Source organism: Ursus arctos, unplaced genomic scaffold, assembly GCF_023065955.2.
Source record: "Ursus arctos isolate Adak ecotype North America unplaced genomic scaffold, UrsArc2.0 scaffold_18, whole genome shotgun sequence".
In the NCBI taxonomy this organism is placed as follows: Eukaryota; Metazoa; Chordata; class Mammalia; order Carnivora; family Ursidae; genus Ursus; species Ursus arctos.
The window spans coordinates 19401015-19416776 of NW_026622852.1; the positions used below are offsets into that span (position 1 = coordinate 19401015).

Here is a 15762-nt window from a genome sequence, read left to right on the forward strand (position 1 = left end):
ATGAAATGGGAGATAAACAACATGATTATATAATCTGTTGTCCAATCCTGAATGATTTTGAGAGTGAAAATTGCTCTTAATAATTATCTAAGAATCCAGGGTTAAAACAGAACTATTGCTCTGCCACAATGAGATGTATGGTCATTCTAGTGATAAGTCAGCAAGGAGACCAATCTTGCAATATAAACAATTGAATGCTGTTGCTAAGGAAGGACATGGGTATAACCAGACCTCAGTGTGATGGGTAGCCATGTATTGCGCTAGGCAAGCTTTCCCCACATTTCCTATTTCCGGTTCCCATTTTCTATTTCTTACCTCCCACAGTCTTATTACCCCTCATATATATGTGTAACATATATGAATTTTATGTACATGTGTGTCTCTCCATTCCTTTGTGCCCATCAGTCTGTCATCATAGTTCTTAATACCTGGCACTGCCTCATTCTTTCATCTAGAAATTTTGACTAATAACCAAGGTTTACAAAATCATACCTGACCAGTATACACCCCGAGTCCTTTGGTATGCTAGAGCCTGAACGTTTCTCTAGTTTGTGATTTCAAGCTCTGTAAGATGAATTCGTACCCAACTTTATCAATTCCGTGTATAGAACATTGAGGACAGTTACACAGTCCAGATGAGGTGCACTTCATATCCACAAATCCCTGAGAGTCCCCACCTTGGAGGACAAGGGGAGCTTTGTTATCTGACTCCATGCCGGAGCTGGCTCAACGCAGGCTGTCACTGGAAAGGAAAGACCAGCAAGGGGGCTGGGAGTGCTGGAGCTTTGTCATGGTATGTCAGCAGCCTCTCAAACTCAGCAGAACAGGTGATGCTATGTTGGGCTTTACTCTAAGCCTCTGTCATGCTGGGGCCAGAGTCTGCTCCAGAGTGGGCTTGAGAGGGTCTAAGGTTTAGGATAAGTCAAAGAGAGTGAGTCAAGAATAGACCAAGACAATGCAAGGAAAGCTCTTATGGAGGCACAGCCTGTTACTGCCCCCGACAGGATCTCTGAGTTCTTTTCCAAACCAGAACTGAGCACCTGCTCGTTCCGCAGCTCAGCAGAAACTCAAGTGTGACTAACTCGGGGTCGTGCCATCCTGTGGCATACTTGCTGTTACTGCCCTCTGTCTTGCACTCTGCAGACATTGCTGATCGATTGGAGCGTGCCTTTCACCTGAGACCTAGAATTACCTCATGCAGCCCTGTAGACAGCCTGTTAGATGAAACCTATTTCCATCTGCATTCTAGAATTAGATAGACAATTTCTTGTTTTACTGGTATGTATATAAGCCAGGAGTATTTATGCATGTTAGAATTATGAAAAAATCCTGACACAAAACCCTGAAAAAATTATTTCTCCAGAGGGAAGAACCAGCTGTGCAGTTCAACTCAGGAACTCTGGCCCTGAACAGGAAGGCCAAAAACAACCCGGATCCTACAATTTATCCAGTGCTTGACTGGAATGACATCAAATTTCAAGATGTGATCGGGGAGGGTAATTTTGGCCAGGTTCTTAAGGCGCGCATCAAGAAGGATGGGTTACGGATGGACGCTGCCATCAAGAGGATGAAAGGTCAGTGCTTGAGATCAAGTCAGCATTTCACTAGGGTGGGGAGAAAACTTGACTTCCTGTCCAATCTTTCCGCTATGGTCTTACATTATTTAAACAAAAAGTTGGCATGATGTCAAATACAGCTGTTCTGTGCAGCGGCAGGTGATAGTTCCTTTGAGGTCAGCCAGTGATAGGATCAGGACACAAATACGAAGGCATGAGCTGTTTAAATGCCACTGTCTTGACTCGTTGGGATGTGAGAATACAGATTCTCTGTCACACACTGCTAACTTTAGGGGAGCGCTGCTGTTTCTCTTGATGCGATGGTTCTCAAAATTGAGCGTGTATCAGAATCACCTGGAAGGCTTGTTAAAAACAGACTGCTGGGGTCCACCCGGGTTTCTGATTCAGCCAGTCTGGGGCAGGACCAGAGGATGTGCATTTCTAATTAGTTCACAGGTGATGCTGATGCTGAGGGTTTGGAGACCACACTTTGCAAAACACTGTCTTCATGGATTATCTGCATCAAAGCTCCTGGAGACGTTGTTAGAAATGCATCTCCTTGGCTTCTCCCACTGTCAAGTCCAGTGTGTGTGAATTTCTGGGGTGACATGTGAGAATCTGTGTTAACAGGTGTGTTCTGTGATTCTTCTGTACACTCAAGTTTGGAAACTACTGATCTAAGGTCAGAACAACTCAGTCTTTTCCAGTTGTGTTCATCTCAGGACTGCTTGGTGCCTGCCCACTTACCAAGATGGCTAGTAAACATCTTCTGAGAGAGCAGAACGACTAGTTCTCTGGCGGTCCGAGCTGTGTTCTCTTCTGTGTGAAGGAGCAGTTGATGCGTGGCTTCACTGTGAAGCCGCGGTGTTGCTTGTACGGCATCTGGGCTTGGAAAGCCGTGTGTCAGAGCAGGGAATGTCACTAACTACTGTTGTTGGTCGGCCTCACAGAGCGGGCTCTCTAAGGTTGCTGATAGGTTTTCCTTTTTGATGGCAATATTGAGCCTAAAGTTGGAATTCCCCAAATCTCCTTAAATCATTCTTGACAAAAAGAAAATAAAATTGTGTCTGTACTTAGAGATAGTATGTTTGAAACACACACACACACACACACACACACACACACGAACACGTACAATCTTGCTTACTTTTCCAGAAATCTTTTTTCTGTTTTGCTACATTAGTCATGGGGAGTTTTGGGGAACAGTAAGGATAGTATGAGGGAAAAGGTGTAGAATCTTGTAAAGCTGGGGCTTTTAAAATTTGGCCTGAGCCTGATTGTCTCATGCCCATGTGAAGAGGTAAAATATCTTAAATGGGGCATCAGGGCGGAGACTGTCTGATGGGAGAGTGATGCACTCAAAGGAGGACAATTACCGAAGTAGGGAGACAACCTCATTATAAAGAGCTTCATTTTAAAAATGCTCTCAAGGCACTGACCCTCAGGCTTCTTGTGGTATGAACAGGGTCTCTGACCTGAGATTGCCTACTAGCTAGTTTTATGGGTACCCTTAGCCCATATGAAACATTCCTGTAATTTCCAAGCACATTCAGGCATGCACAGGGCTACCAGCACCCAACTGTCCCCTTCTCCCACCTTTCCTACGCAATGTTATTTTTCAAAAAACAGTAAGAGCACTCTGTCACTGATCAAAGCTGATCAGTTTGTGCATCAACCAGAGAGAGCCTTCCCTTCGGCCTGGTTGGTACCTGGCTGTTCTTCCTCTGATCCAAGTGCTAATGGAGAGGCAGGATGAAAAGAATAGAAACAAGCACAATTCAGTTTCCTGACCACCAAGCACTTCTATAAAAATGCCGTTGGATTTGAGTTTATATCTTAGCAGGACTGATTTGTGGGAAAGCAAGTTAAAATTATTGTAAGAAAGGAAGGTGTGTGCATTCCTTGTGTTGTTGCTCTAAAACTTTGGTTCTCTTGCTCAGCATATTAGTTGCTGGACAGCGGCTTCCGCTAGAATAGCTAGAGTCTTAAGTGGAGGCTGCTCCATCGCTACCAGCTCATTTCACGGGGTATTTGAGAGTTTAAACAAGGAAAAGTTTAAAGCAGTGGTTCTCAACCAGCGGTGGTTTTGCCCCTTGGGGGGACATTCAGCAGTGTCTGGATACATGTTTGGTTGGGCTGCTGGTATCTAGTAGGAGAAGCCAGAGATGCTATTGAATGTCTTAACGTGTGCAGAATAGCTCCCAACAACAAAGAAGTATTAGCCCGAAGTGTCACCAGTACCAAGTACCCTCTGTAGAGTAATCTCTGATTTCTGTACAGTTTTCCAGACCTGATGGTGACTCAGTGCCTCTGAAGGTCCTCTGAAGGGAGGAGAGGACAGTTATTTCTAAAGAGGTCTAACAGAGAGGGATCACAACTCTTGACTTTCTTCCCAGAATATGCCTCCAAAGATGACCACAGGGACTTCGCTGGGGAACTGGAGGTTCTCTGTAAACTTGGCCACCACCCAAACATCATCAATCTCTTGGGAGCGTGTGAACATCGTGGTAATATGCTCTTTTCCTATCTTTCCTGCCAGATTTTTTTTTTTTTGAAACGGCACATTCCATGTTAAAATCAGTAAAGATAATAATCTTAAGAATGTTCCCCATTTTTTTTAAGTTGCAGTTTCAATCCGAATGTCTAGTCCCATTTATAAATTGTGCTGAGGTTTGGCATCTTTTTGGAGGTAGGCCCCGAGGTTGGATCGTTGGCCTCTGATGTAGTTCACCATTCCTGCTCAAAGGTACCCACGGTTGCTGCACACTCCCATCCTTGCTGATCCAGAAGTTTCCTCAGCTACAATTGCTTAGGAAGATTGGGGGAGCCTTCAGCACCAGGAAGAGAGAAGTGCATTGGCTCTTCTTAATTGCCTACCTTTTGCCCTCTAAACCCAAGACACTGATACTTTGAATGTTAAATCCTCGAATGCCAACAATCACCTGCAATGTGAAAGCACTGGTGATGGTTAGGATAAAATAATAACAATAATAAGCTTATATCTGATTGAGCTTTATTTTTTCCCAAACCATTACTGGTACAATTACGGTGGAGATTTACAACTATCCTATGTCGCACATACGCTTGAAGTTCAACTTCTGTTATTAATGCAGATATTATCGAGTACTTCTGTGAGTTGACTTCTGCATGCTGTCTGGGCGTATGTTCTGCAGCCACACTTACACTTAATTTCTCATGGAAAAGTTCGCTCCCGCAAAAAAGCTCCACACAGCAATTATTTACAAACTTGACAACCTCTTGTTGACTTTGCAGCACAAACAGCAACAATAGAAAAGAGACTACTTCCTTTTCCTCAATTTATTAAACTAAAAATACTGGGGCTTCAAACAATATATCATTCTGTGATCCAATAAGGGTATAATTCTGAAAGCCAGATCATGTCCCTTAGGTTAAATAATGAAGTAATGACATTTATTTTTGAGCTATTTCCTGAAAAGAGTAATCAGCATGGAACAGCAATAAATGAAAGCTAAAAAAAAAAAAAAAAGAGAGTAACCACCACCAACAGAAAACTATCTATCTTTTAAATTTTTACCCTGTCATCATCTTAGCACATAATTGGTTGGCTCTTAAAGTTTATAGTTCAGTAAGGAATTGAGAAAGCATCGAGGTGTATCTTGCCTTACAGTACAGTGCTAGAATTTTTTTTTTTTTGCCCAGAATTTCAATGTCTTAGAATGTGTTTGAAGTTCAAAATCATTTGACATTTTAATTTTAAAAAACGGTATACCAAAAAAAATTTACCTTTAAAAGACAGTATAACCACTCTACCTTTCATTGATCCTAGAGATCAATGTTTTTATGAAAGATTAATTTTATTTTAAAAAAGAAGAAAACAATCTGGAATAAAACCAAGACAATGGACCATAATTTCTTCAAGCACCTGTTGCTTTGTTCTTCTAAAAGTTTGAGTTTTCTGATTTCTCTAAGCAAAACGCAATCTCTGATATTAGACTCTGCTCACCAGTGACCTAATCAGCAATAGAGTGACTTAGTATGAGTTTTTGGGAAGGAGTAGAAGCAGGAGAGAGAAAGTTGCCTGGTGGCAGTCCTTCTGCCATGAATACGGAATCTTTTTTATTCTTCTTTTTAAAAAAATAATCTCAAGAAAAGCTAGAGACAGACTGGAATAATATGCTTGACTCATATTAGTTCTCAATGAATATTGAATAAAAATAAAAGGTGATGTGGACCAGCTATCCTAGATCTTCTGGAGGCAAACGTATTGATTTCATTCTACTCTTCTTACTGAGTAGGTGAAAGCATTCAGGAAGTCTCCATGTTAGTCCACATGTGGCAGGACAGAGGGGAGTGGGAAAGAGGGGACCCTGGCTTCAAGCATGGTGCCCTTTAAGCATGGCAGGAGCATGGAACTTCTCTTCCTCCTGTTGCCAGTGTTCCCAAGGTTGGTACCGCTAGACATGTTGCTTTTAGATATTGAGTTTTATAAGCAGTTCCCAGGACCATAGCACATCTCAGAAATTTCACAGCTGTTGAGGGCCACTGAGAAGGTAGTATCTCTCCCTTTCCCCACAGGCTACCTGTACCTGGCCATCGAATACGCCCCCCATGGAAACCTCCTGGACTTCCTGCGCAAGAGCCGAGTGCTGGAGACGGACCCGGCATTCGCCATCGCCAACAGCACCGCCTCCACACTGTCCTCCCAGCAGCTCCTCCATTTCGCAGCAGACGTGGCCCGCGGTATGGACTACTTGAGCCAGAAACAGGTTTGTTGTGAGGACCTTGCTTTGGACATTTTTCCTTTGAAATTCTCTCCAGAATCAGAGTTGAGTTGAATTTCTACATTTTTCAAGTCCTCCTCCCCAGTATTTCCCCTTACAGTCTCCCTACTTTTTATCTCTTTGTTACTGTTCTATTTATATAGAAGTTAAAGCCGAACCCTTTAAAGGGTTGAATCTCAGCATAATGCGTTTGGTGAGCTGCCGTGACCCATCTTAGCCTCATCTGGGTCCCAATGATGCACCGTAGCAGAGGACTTATGGCAACAGGAAGGTTTAGTGACTGGGTTTCTTTTTTCTTTTTCTTTCTTTCTTTCTTTCTTTCTTTCTTTCTTTCTTTCTTTCTTTCTTTCTTTTTCTTTTTCTTTTTCTTTTTTTTTCTTTTCCTTTTCTTTTTTCTTTTCTTTCCCCCCTCCCCTCTCCTCCCCTCCCCTCTCCTCTCTTTTCTTTTCCCCCTGAAATGCTTCTCCCAAGACATGGCGGGTCTTTGGGCAGAATCCACTGAGGATTTTGGAGAGGAACTTAAAGGGAATTGGATTCCTCTCTTGTCTGTTTCCCAAGGTTCTTGCCCCAGTGGCTTTGTGTCAGTAGAATGAAGTGAACAAGCAAAACTGTGGAAAATACATGATTTTTTTTTTAAATTTCAGTTTATTCACAGGGATCTGGCTGCCAGGAACATTTTAGTTGGTGAAAACTATGTAGCCAAAATAGCAGATTTTGGACTATCCCGAGGTCAAGAAGTATATGTGAAAAAGACGATGGTAAGTTTGGAGAGACACCAAGAACATACTCTCCAGCCCTTCCCCCCCCCCCACCATGGCCTTTCTCTTGGAATGCCACTGTTCTCTTGTGACTCAGGCATCTGGCTGTGTACCCCAGGAGATAATGCCCTGGCCCACCAAACATCCTTTCAGAGTTTTGACTCCTGAAATGACTGAGGGCTCCACATTGACCAGTGGAAAAGCCACTGTGGCCTGTGGCCAAGGGATGGGACACACAGGCCTCGTGGTGCAGGGACTCTGCTCTGCATCCAGTCCGGACCCCTATATGTCTCACCCAGAAACCTCGGAGGAGCTCCCTCCATCCCCTTTCATGCACAGCAAGCACAGGAGGGGCAGGAAAGACATTTAACATACTTTCCAAATATAAAGGAAATCCGTTAATGAGGTTCCTCAATCACAAGGAGGTCCTGGAGAGAAATTCGTAACTTCTTAAGCCCACAGAAGATGTCCCTTTTCACCAAAAGTTCTCCACTGTCTCTCCAAGCCCACCTCCGATCCACATTCACCCGATGATACCTCCTCTCCCAAACAGTGATATTTAATCTTCAAGTACAAGATCCCAGGAGAACTTCACCATAAAGAGAACTTCATCATAAAGCCCCAGAATCACCCCTTCCAGGGACATGAGAGCTGTGACAACATGGCGCTGCCCTGTGCTTTCCCTGCATGGGCGGGCAGGTGCAGGGCCTTGGGGCTGACCCATCCTGTAGTCATCACATGTGTTTGGTGGCTCTACCCTAGTGGCATGGCTCCCCCTTTCCTAGGTCTGATGGACATGCTTTCCTGGGACTATTGCAGTTTTCACATGGTCCCTTTATGTTCGTGGGTAACAAAGTGCCTCAGCCAGGCTCGGGCTTCTGTATTTATCCCCTTATTCAGGATTTGTTAGTTTGTTTTTTCCCCCCAATACACTTATTTTAGTTACTGACAAGATAAACAATATTCAAGAATGTTTCGAAAAGGAAATGACCCTAGTTCACCCCCTTGACACATTTTTCCTTTTTTACTTACTGCCTTCCACAAACCTACATATTTTTATACAATAACTAGCCCAGTGAACATAACCACTTTGGATCTTTCCAGTCCTTTTTTGGATAAGGGTTCGAAGTGGGGCCGCTTTGGCCCTTAGAGACCATCACACACATCCAGTGGGGCCCCAGATGCTTATCAATGCCAATGCTTTCAGAAGCCGTAGGCGACTCCCTGAGGGTTGGCTTCCACGTATACTTTCTTCTCTAAGCCTTTCTGAACTTGCCTGACCCGAAGCAGGCACTGTTTCTCCGTGGAGGGGAGTCTTAAAGAAGCAGGACGCACCACTGATCCGTTACTCCCCGCTTCTCCTGAGCCACCTGAAGCTTGCAGTCTTCTTCACAGAGCCCCTTTCCTTGCTTCTCTCTGGTGTTTGGGGGCTGCAGTGCTCTGGGTGACGGGGGGGAAGCACTGACACAGTTTAGACCACGACCTACACATTTTATGTGGATGCTGTCCTCAGATCCCCAAGGAGAATGCTGGTTTGCTTAGCATTTCATAGGGCGCAGGGATTTCTGCAGTCTTGGAGAGCTTAGGAGAAATGCTTAGAGGGGCAGAGCACTTAGATGGGTCAGAGCTTGATTCTGTCTGCTAGCAGCCGGGTGAAGTGTTGTGGCAGCACGGGGTCTGGGAGGAAGGACACAGGGCGTCCAAGGTGGGGGAAAGGTGAGGGAACCAAGAGCAGCAAGCTCCCTGCAAGAAGGCTGCAGTGTGGTGAGGTACCACCAGAGGGCAGAGTGGCTACCTTCTCTGGCCTGTTTAAATCCACGATTTTCTACTCTCACTGCACTTTAGAATCGTCTGGGAAGCTTTTAAAAAAGTACAGATGCTGAGTCCTACAGCTGAGATACTATGATTCAGTCGTTCTGGGGTGGGACTCCTACATCAGCCTCTGTTCGTTTTTTAAGTCCCTCAGGTGATGCTAATATTGGAAGTGTTGCAAACTAATGTACGAAGTGATTTGGGGCTTTATCATTGATCTAGCCCCTCATCATAGATTTATTTATGACTACAGTATTTCATGCTTGTGCTAGGTTTTGGGGTAACATAAGTGGAGACAGCCTCCACTTTCAAGGAGTTCGGACACACAATGAACAATTGTTAACAGTTGATGAGTGCTGAGGGCCAGGAGAGCACAGGGGAGGAATACACACTGAACTGAGCCTGTGGGCAGTCATGAGGGCTCCCTGGAGGAGGCCAGCTCCTGGGTTTTACAAATGTTAAATAGATATTGGAGATACCTATTTAATCTATTTAATTCAGGAATGAATTGGATGACCAGGAGGGGACAGTATATATAAAAACCTAGAGCCAAACATTTGGGGGCTCAAGCAATGCATTGTGGCTGGAGTGTATGCAGAGAAGAGGGAGAGTTAAAATTCAAGGTGGGAGGTGGAAGGGGTTATAAGGTCTTCTTGAAGATTCTTGAATTTCAGCTAAAAAATTTTGGATTCAGTTAAGGACTTGAGATCTTAGGACAATAAAGGACATTGAAGAACTTTAAGAAAAGGAACCATGGGGCTGGATTTGCCGTTTCAAGTGATCAGTCTGGCTGTAATGAGGAGGACTGATCCTTAGGGAGTGAAACTCTGAAGCAGGAAGATCAGTTAAGAGGCTGTCCTCAGCTAAGAGGCGATGGTGGCCTGAACCTCGCTGAGAGAACATGGGGGACAGGTGGAAGTGGACAGATCCAAAAGAAGTCAAATGAGAAAAATAATGTGAACATGGAAGTCAGTAATTGGGAGGCATGAGGTCAGAAGCTAGCGGGTACAGAAAAGCAAAGACAAGACAGAAAATGTCGGTGACTCTTTCCATTCCTGTGGCGGGCAGGCAGCAGGTAGGTAGCAGGTGGGCGGTGGGGAGGGGTGAGCACGGAGTGGAGGGAGGCATGATGTTGAGGATACACTGACGATGCAGGCGGGAGAAGGGATAGTTTTATAATTGAAGCTTCTGTACTAATCGGGACTTGAGATCAGAAAGAGCTTCAGGATATCACTACTTGCCAAAGACCTAGGAGACCAGGACATGTTCAGTAGTTTTGGGGTCCAGGGACTCCTTGAGGTAAGCAGGGCTGGCACTTTGTGCATGTCTTTGAATTTGAGAACACTCTTGCTTGCGGCACATACCCGAACAGCAACTCCTGATTCTGCCGGACGTTACGTCTGGAGAATTCCAAGTAGAGTTCCCTGTGGGCTTGAGTGAAGCGGAGCTCCAGGCACGCTGTGCGCCTCGGGCAGGGTCCCTGTCTCGCCTAAGTGGCATCTCCCTTTGTTCTCTCCAGGGAAGGCTCCCGGTGCGCTGGATGGCAATCGAGTCACTAAATTACAGTGTGTATACAACCAACAGTGACGTGTGAGTAAGCCTTTTGAGGGATTTTTTTTCCCAGAAAAATAAGCATTTGACAGAGGTCTTAGAAGCAGGAATATAATATCCCTCTTGAATAAAGCTAGTCAATAAGCCCAGGAAATAAATCCATGGTCTACAAAATGAAGCCTCAGAGTAGACCGTTTTCACGGTGTAAGATCCCTGGGTGGCAGGCTGTGGGCTTCCTTCCGCCTGTCAAGGAGAAGTGGTGAATTCTCAATCTTCAGGGGAGCAAGGGGGATATGGGGCTTCCTGTGGCCTCCGCGTCCCAGACTGACCTCAGCACAACGCGCCAGAGTGCGGAGGCAGCCCAGAATAGCTACTGGGGTCAGAGGTGGCAGGGACAGAAGGCAGGCCAGATCAAGAGAGCATCTCTGCTCACAGCCTGCAGGGACAAGTCTCCGGCTGCTGGTGGAAGGGAGGGTTGGGAGTGAGACTTAGGCCAGATGGCCCACACCTTTACCGACAGGAGGAAAAACGGAGGTCTCGAGGGTTGAGGTGACTTGTCCAGGGAGTTTAGCTTCTGCCTGGGGAAGGGCAGGGGACTGGCGAGTTCTGTGTCCTCACTGCGTGCAACGTGCACCTGCTGTCCCCGGCACCATCTCGTGTTCTCCGCCTAAAGCGAGTGGGGGCTCTAACACGGTTTCCCTGTTAGAATCCTTCCATTGGCCTGAGAGGAGATGAACGCATGCCGCATACAGGGCCCTGTCCTAGGGAGTGCACACATTTAACGTTTCCTCCTCTGGCAAAGCGTCAGTCACCCTGGCCAACTTGTTTGCTGATTATTGGTTTCCCTGTTGTCTCCCCTGCAGATGGTCCTACGGAGTGTTACTATGGGAGATCGTTAGCTTAGGTGAGTATCCATGTTTATCTATCAGGTGAGACTTCAGGTGACGAGAGTGCCCCCCCGCACCCCGTAACTCCACGGGTGCCATTTTTATGTATGTCCATGGCACCACCAGATGGGACTGGGAAATAGAACTTATAGGTTTCTGTGTCTGAGTGTCCTTGTTCCCATGTTTCTGTTAGGAGAGCCCTGTATCTAAAGTCCTACTGACAACCTGGTGGCTGTGAGCTTCATTAGAGGTTGTCTGTGTGCAGAGATGTCACAGAACTATTGCAAGTTTGCTTCTACGGCTTGAAGATGCTACATTACACAGCCATGAAAGTCCTTTCTGAAGGCCATTTAATAGCGTGTGGAAACATGCATACCAAAATCCAGAAAGTTCCTTATGCTAGGATCCCAGTTTTATAAATACTACACTTGAAAAACCTGGAAGGACTACACAGCAGAGTAATACACACTATTGCTTGCTTCTTACTTTTTTGTATTTTCCAAGTTTTCTATAATGAACATGTTTTATAATTAAGATTGGGCAGTAACTATCATAGATGAAACAGGAAGTAGATGAGCTAACTGCAGCTTCCCAAGTAGGGAAAAGATACATCTCACTGGGACACCGGACGGGTTGTACAGGCTGATTGAGGGAAGAGAAACAGCACTGTGAATAAGGAGCCCTGTGCTGGGTCTTTCCACTGAGGGGATGGCCGCACTGCAGTGCGGTCGTGGCATACGTGCAGCTGTGCTGTGGGGTGGGTTTGCTCGGAGAGGAAGGTCAGGCTGGGTGGGCACCCACGCTTGACACACCCTTTCTCGCAGTCTCTCGGCTTGAGAGGCTCGGGCAGGAGACATTGCGTTCCACACTAGCGGGGGCTTAGGGCAACATGGTTTTCTGTCTTCCAGGTGGCACCCCCTACTGCGGGATGACATGTGCGGAACTGTACGAGAAGCTGCCCCAGGGCTACAGACTGGAGAAGCCCTTAAACTGTGATGACGAGGTGTAAGTCACCCTAGGGCCATTTCATCTTGACCTTTCCCTTGTGTTTCTTGAACAGACGGACTCAGATGGAGGGGTTACCTGATTCACACACACATCGTGATCCCAAATAGCCAAAATAAGGGGTGAGGGGTTCCTTAAACTAAGACCGTTCTACAGTGGGCAGGGAGTTAAGCGCTTTATCGGCGTAGAAATCCAGGAGGAACGCAAGGCGATGGTATCAGGGAGGTGGAAATGAGGAAAGGCAGCAAATGCAGAAAGGATCCGAAATAAATTCATGAACAAATGTATGAAACCTTGAGGCTAACTTTGGGGATAGAGATTTCAGAGCTGTGACATTAGGAAGATGGATCTTCTTTTGTCACAGAATCTTGATTCTGCAAGGATAATTTTCCAGGAGTAAGAATAATTCCCCAGGGAAGAATGGTTAGCTTTTGTGCACCCACCGTTCCCAGAATGACCTGACGTAGCTGCTGTCTGATGGCACGATGTGCAAGGGCAAGGCTCTGGGTTCAGCAAAGAATGTGTTGTCCTCACGGAGCCACTTCTAAGTGTGCTATTAATTAGGTCACTGGTACAAAAGGCATGAACCTGGACCCTGCTAGGTTGCTGGCCTTCGGGGCACAGAAGGCTCCCCCGAGGCATTGGTTCCCAATGTGAAATTCAGAGCCCCACCCCCAGACGTTGCTTCTGTAGGTCTAGGGTGGGTCCCTGGAATCTGCATTTTAATAATGCAAGTGGTCTGACCCCACGTGAAGGAGTACTGTCGGTACAGACCGGTGCTTCCCAGACTATGGTCCTGGGCCAGGCAAGATGCAAACAGATGATACAAGAGGGAAGGAGCTCTGTGGTCACCTATGTGGGGCAAGTGGGGCAAGTCAGGTTGCACAGGTTTTTTGTTTGTAAAGGCAAGACTTCTCAAGCTTTACTCTGCTAATCCCTGAGAGGAAGGTGCAATAGGTGGCATCTTGCAAATTAGAGCATGGAGCCTTTTTTTAAAAAAATGAATTACTACCATTTTGAGAGATGTAGTATTCCAAGGGAGACGCCGCCCTAGACACACGAGTCCGTTCTTTCCAGATCATCAGAAGAGCTGAGATCAAGATCCCGGAGGAACGGTACTCAGGATAGGCACTAGTTTTACTGACAGAAGAAAGGGGGAACGTGTGGAGGAAGGGGGGAGGCCAGCTAGAAACTTGCTGCTCTTTTGTGCTGCTGGTTAAGCGGAGATGCCCATGTGTGAAATGGCTGCATTCTCTTCTCTCAGTTTCCATACCCCACCCTGGGACAGGCCCAGGACTGAAGCAGAGTCCCAGAGTTCAGTGCTTAACTCTTTGTTTTCAAAGGTATGACCTCATGAGGCAGTGCTGGCGGGAGAAGCCTTACGAGAGGCCCTCGTTTGCCCAGATCCTGGTGTCCTTAAACAGGATGCTAGAAGAACGCAAGGTGAGCACGGACTGCCAGGCAGACCCTGGAGTCACAATTCGTCATGTGTCCTGTATGGTTAAAAAATAAAAATAGCTGATACAATTCAAGTCATTCTGGGCATAGCCTGAGGCAATGGAGGGACGTAGGACGTGGCCACAGCTGTGAGGATGTTACAGTGTCAGAGTTCATAAGATTTCCGTAAGAGTCACACCCAGTAGAACAGAGAGAACAGAATCCTCCGAGCTAGTAGGAACCTCATCAGTCATCGAGTGTGACTCTTGAATTTTACAGATGAAATCTGCACAAAGAGGTGAGAGACATGTGTCCAAGGACACACAGCTGGTAGATGGCACAGCCTCGTCTGCAGGTTCCTAGGGGGAGGGTCAGGAATTCTGTGAAAAGGTCTAGCAGGTAGTTGGCTATACAGATCTGAGGTTGAAAAGACAAATCTAGGTTAGGGAAACAGATGAAAAGTCACCCGAGTGGTAATTAAACCCGAGAAGTGGGGAAATGGGGACTGAGAGACTGTGGTCCCTCCAGAAATGTCCCAGAGAGACAAGAAAGAATGGCCTAGAGACCGAGGAGTGTAAGAGGGTAAAGTCTTAAGTGCAGAAAGCAAGGGATCCATTTCAGGAAGAAAGTTGTCAAATACAACGTGGGGACTGAGGCCAGAAGAATGTGCCCCAGGGTACCTAGTATTTGAATTGAAACAAGTTAAGGAAACTCGGGTCTGACTATTCCTGCCCCCGGCAGTGGCAGGACTGAGGAAGCCTGTGTCTCTGAACCACTCTTGCTTCCTAGACCTACGTGAATACCACGCTTTATGAGAAGTTTGCCTACGCCGGGATCGACTGCTCTGCAGAAGAAGCGGCTTAGAACAAACCACATCCGTCTGGATGGGATGTTGCTCCTTCCCGGCATGTCGGACCCTCGATGCCAAGAAAGCCAGCAAGACTCTGCCAAGAGAGGTGACACAGGATATAAAAATGTATATATATTGCTGTATGTCTGGGACGTGACCACGAAAACCCCTGTGTGTGAATCTATAGTACACTTTGACTCTACTAGGACTGTATATACTGTTTGGAGTAAGAATGTGCTGAAATCCGAATGCCTGTTTGTGGTTTCATATGCAATAATATATTTTTCTAAAAATATGGACTTTACAGGAAGGTGTGCGCGTACAATTACTATGATGCCTAACTCATTATCACCTTGGATATTTTTGATATTTACCTTCATAGTGAATGCTATAAAACGTTTTGCTGTACGGAAGAAAGATGTTGTTAATAAACCTCACACCCACCCTGACAGCACCGGTGAGGGAAGTGGGGGAAATAGGTTAATCAGGACACAGGTGAACATTTGGAAGAGATTCTCCCTTCCATCATCTCTAAACTTTCTCCCTCAACTGTAGAAGCCATTTCAATTTCATTTGGTCATCGGACACCTTTGTCATGTGTTTCCGGAGCCCCCAAGTCAATTCAGAGTGCTACCATGGAAAAATAGACTTAAATCTCTTTCCATAGAAGTCTAAGGATCTTTAGAGAAGTACAAGTTTGCTAAATTAATGGGATTTAATTTTAGTTTCTCTGGTGACCTTGATTTGTGTATTTTAGGAAATCGAGTAGGAAACCTGGGGTTCTATCTGGGAGACATGTGACATTTGTATCAACAGAACATCCCTCCACGTACTACACATTGTCAAGTTTCCGTGTTGATGGATTGTGAGTTTACAGTTTATACCGTAGGCACACGTTGCCCTGAGATCGTATAGTAAGGGAATAAATGTCTTGCCTACCTGTTTTTCGTCCGGGAATGTTTCTCACAGGTCTTGCCAGATGTCTTTATTAGACTTTCAAGTTACTGTCCTCCAACTTTGTCAGTGCTGTGAGTGGGGTACTCCACCGACACGCTCTCTCCAGCTCGCAGCGCTGGAAACATCGAGAAGTGTTCTGTCTAGTCCCCTTTCTTGCAGCAGGGCCCTGTGTCTTCAGTAGTGCTC

General features: G+C 45.9%; 1 protein-coding gene across 8 annotated transcripts in view; it reads left to right on the forward strand.

The window, feature by feature from the left end:
• TEK (TEK receptor tyrosine kinase) overlaps positions 1 to 15559 on the forward strand; it is a 91046-nt gene extending 75487 nt beyond the window's left edge. For all 8 annotated transcript variants that reach the window (XM_044386883.3, XM_048223461.2, XM_026506429.4 and 5 more), the window contains 9 exons: positions 1364 to 1574; positions 3953 to 4063; positions 6114 to 6304; positions 6964 to 7077; positions 10409 to 10479; positions 11304 to 11344; positions 12236 to 12332; positions 13676 to 13775; positions 14559 to 15559. In XM_044386883.3, coding sequence (XP_044242818.1) covers positions 1364 to 1574; positions 3953 to 4063; positions 6114 to 6304; positions 6964 to 7077; positions 10409 to 10479; positions 11304 to 11344; positions 12236 to 12332; positions 13676 to 13775; positions 14559 to 14633 — 1011 coding nt within the window. In that variant the 3' untranslated portion in view covers positions 14634 to 15559. The remainder of the gene's footprint in view (positions 1 to 1363; positions 1575 to 3952; positions 4064 to 6113; positions 6305 to 6963; positions 7078 to 10408; positions 10480 to 11303; positions 11345 to 12235; positions 12333 to 13675; positions 13776 to 14558) is intronic.
• The last annotated feature ends 203 nt before the right edge of the window (positions 15560 to 15762 follow it).